Source organism: Melanotaenia boesemani, chromosome 11 (genome assembly GCF_017639745.1).
Source record: "Melanotaenia boesemani isolate fMelBoe1 chromosome 11, fMelBoe1.pri, whole genome shotgun sequence".
Lineage (NCBI taxonomy): Eukaryota > Metazoa > Chordata > Actinopteri > Atheriniformes > Melanotaeniidae > Melanotaenia > Melanotaenia boesemani.
This window is the reverse complement of record NC_055692.1, coordinates 34,719,999-34,722,056: the sequence shown is the minus strand read 5'-3', so window position 1 is coordinate 34,722,056 and position 2,058 is coordinate 34,719,999. Positions and strand designations below refer to the sequence as shown.

Sequence of the window (2,058 nt, the reverse complement as noted above, 5' to 3'; positions counted from 1 at the left end):
TTTAAAAAAAACTCATCTTTGTTTAAATGTTTATGTTTTTTACCCTTCACTTGGAGAATTTCGACAGGCTTTCCCTCACTTCCCTCCGGGATGAGGTAACCAAACCCGGTGAGTCACTGAATAGCCTGACTCCACCGGAGCAAAGCGGTTACTTTAGGTAAAATGTAGGTTCTTTACTTACTTGTGCAATAAGACTGGCTCAACCTCCGGGAGTGGCTTAAATATGGGCGTCTCCTGAAAAAGAGACAACCTGAAGTAGAAGATATAAAACCTGAACACAGCGTGATCGGACATATCAGACTACTTACAGCTCCGAGAGTCCAACACAGAAAAGAAAAGTAAGAGAAAATGTACAGCCGATCAGACAGCATCACTCTGACCGTCCAGCGGGAGAGATTCGCCTTCCCCGGAGTGGCGACCCGCAGCACGGAGCCGGAGGTCTTCACCTTCGAGCGGGTACCGGCTCCAGCCACCGCCGTGCGCTCCTATGTGCCAATCCGACCCAAGAAGCGCTGCACCCGGGTCATGTACCCCGCTAAAGTCCGCATGCATCTTCCTCCCCCAGAGAGGAGCCAGGCCAAGCGCTGGCTGGTCATCCTGTGCCTGGTGGTCCTCTGGCAGATCTACATTGAGGATCCGTACGCGGACGCGCCGCTGGGGAGCATGGATAGCCCCATCAGCGACTACCAGAGCTTCTCCTTCTCGTCAGCGGAGGATCAGCTGGCAGACCTCAGTCCTGCCGCACCGAGCAGCTGTAAAGAGGCAGAGCAGATCATCCCGGACACCGCCTGCCTGGAGTCAGCCCAGAACACCGACACCAGCCGCTCCTTCGAGCAGAGCGCCGGGAAAAGCTACATGGTGGCCCTGCTGGTCTACCATAGACTGGGCAACGACAACTGAAGCTCCCGGGAATGGTTCAACCCTAAACCGCCTTTGTCTTGGACTGTGTGAAGAAAACAAGCCGAGCTGGAGGTGATCCTGAGAAGCTCCGGAGAAGAACGCTGCGTCCTGCATGGCGCAACCGAGTGAGCTCCATGCGCCGGCGTGTTCCTGCCAGCAGTCCTCCTCACAGCTGGGGAGGACTTCCAGTCTGGATAAGGGACACCTGAGAGAGAAAAAGAACTGTGAACACTAAAAAGACTTAAACTGGAAGAAGACTTGAACTGATGTGTGATTTACACATAGACTGCACTTAGAGACTAAGTCTATTTTTCTGTCATGGAAAACTTTCCTCATGAGGCCAACAAGCCTGAAACTGACATGTCAATGTTTAAATGTTTTATTTAGCTATTTATTCTATTTACTATTTATTGAACAATAATTTTAATAAAAGACATTTTTAAATGAAGTTCATATTTCCTGCCTCATAATTACAACAAACTTCAATACAACATCTTTCCTTCAGGAATCAGTCTGAATCCCCCAAGACTGATTTTTCTGCAAACTGGAACATTTTTCAGTACATTTTCTTAACTACAAAACATTCATGAGTTTTGCAAACATAAAAACCGTGCAAAACCTTCAGTTACATTAGATAATTATATTATATTATCTAATAAAGGAGATTAAGACAAGTAAATGTTTACATTCATTTAAATGCAGATGCATCCATGAAACATTCTTCCTTCCCTTCATATGAGCTCAGAGTGCTTTGTTTTGAAAACAAAGCAGATTTAATGTGATTTCATGTGGGTTTTTCATTGAGCCAGAAGAGAAGAGGCTGTCAGAGCAGCCGTAGATGCTGGGAGGAGTTCGGTCGGATCTCGGTTGATTTTAGTGAAATCACTCCTCTGCAGACTTTCTCTCATATTTTGAATCTAATCTGGTCTGATCTGTGAGAGCTAATCTGCTGAGTCATAAGATTGGAAGCACAGAGCTGCTGCAGCATCACATTACATTTTAACACCGTCTGATCTGAACACCCTGCAGACGACAGTGTAATGTTGTAATGTTGTTGTTATAATGATGAATATGCAGCAACTCATCGTTCATCTGTCAGGCATTACCTCATAGCACGAAACATTTACTTTGAGGCTTCTCTATGAGGTCCAACATTGC

The 2,058-nt window shown here is 46.2% G+C and overlaps 1 protein-coding gene across 1 annotated transcript; it reads left to right on the top strand.

The window, feature by feature from the left end:
- Positions 1 to 272: 272 nt before the first annotated feature.
- On the top strand, positions 273 to 1,364 carry ier3 (immediate early response 3). The gene has a single exon (XM_041998433.1). It carries the CDS (start codon positions 349 to 351, stop codon positions 898 to 900), a length of 552 nt encoding a protein of 183 aa, XP_041854367.1. The 5' UTR covers positions 273 to 348; the 3' UTR covers positions 901 to 1,364.
- Positions 1,365 to 2,058: the final 694 nt, after the last annotated feature.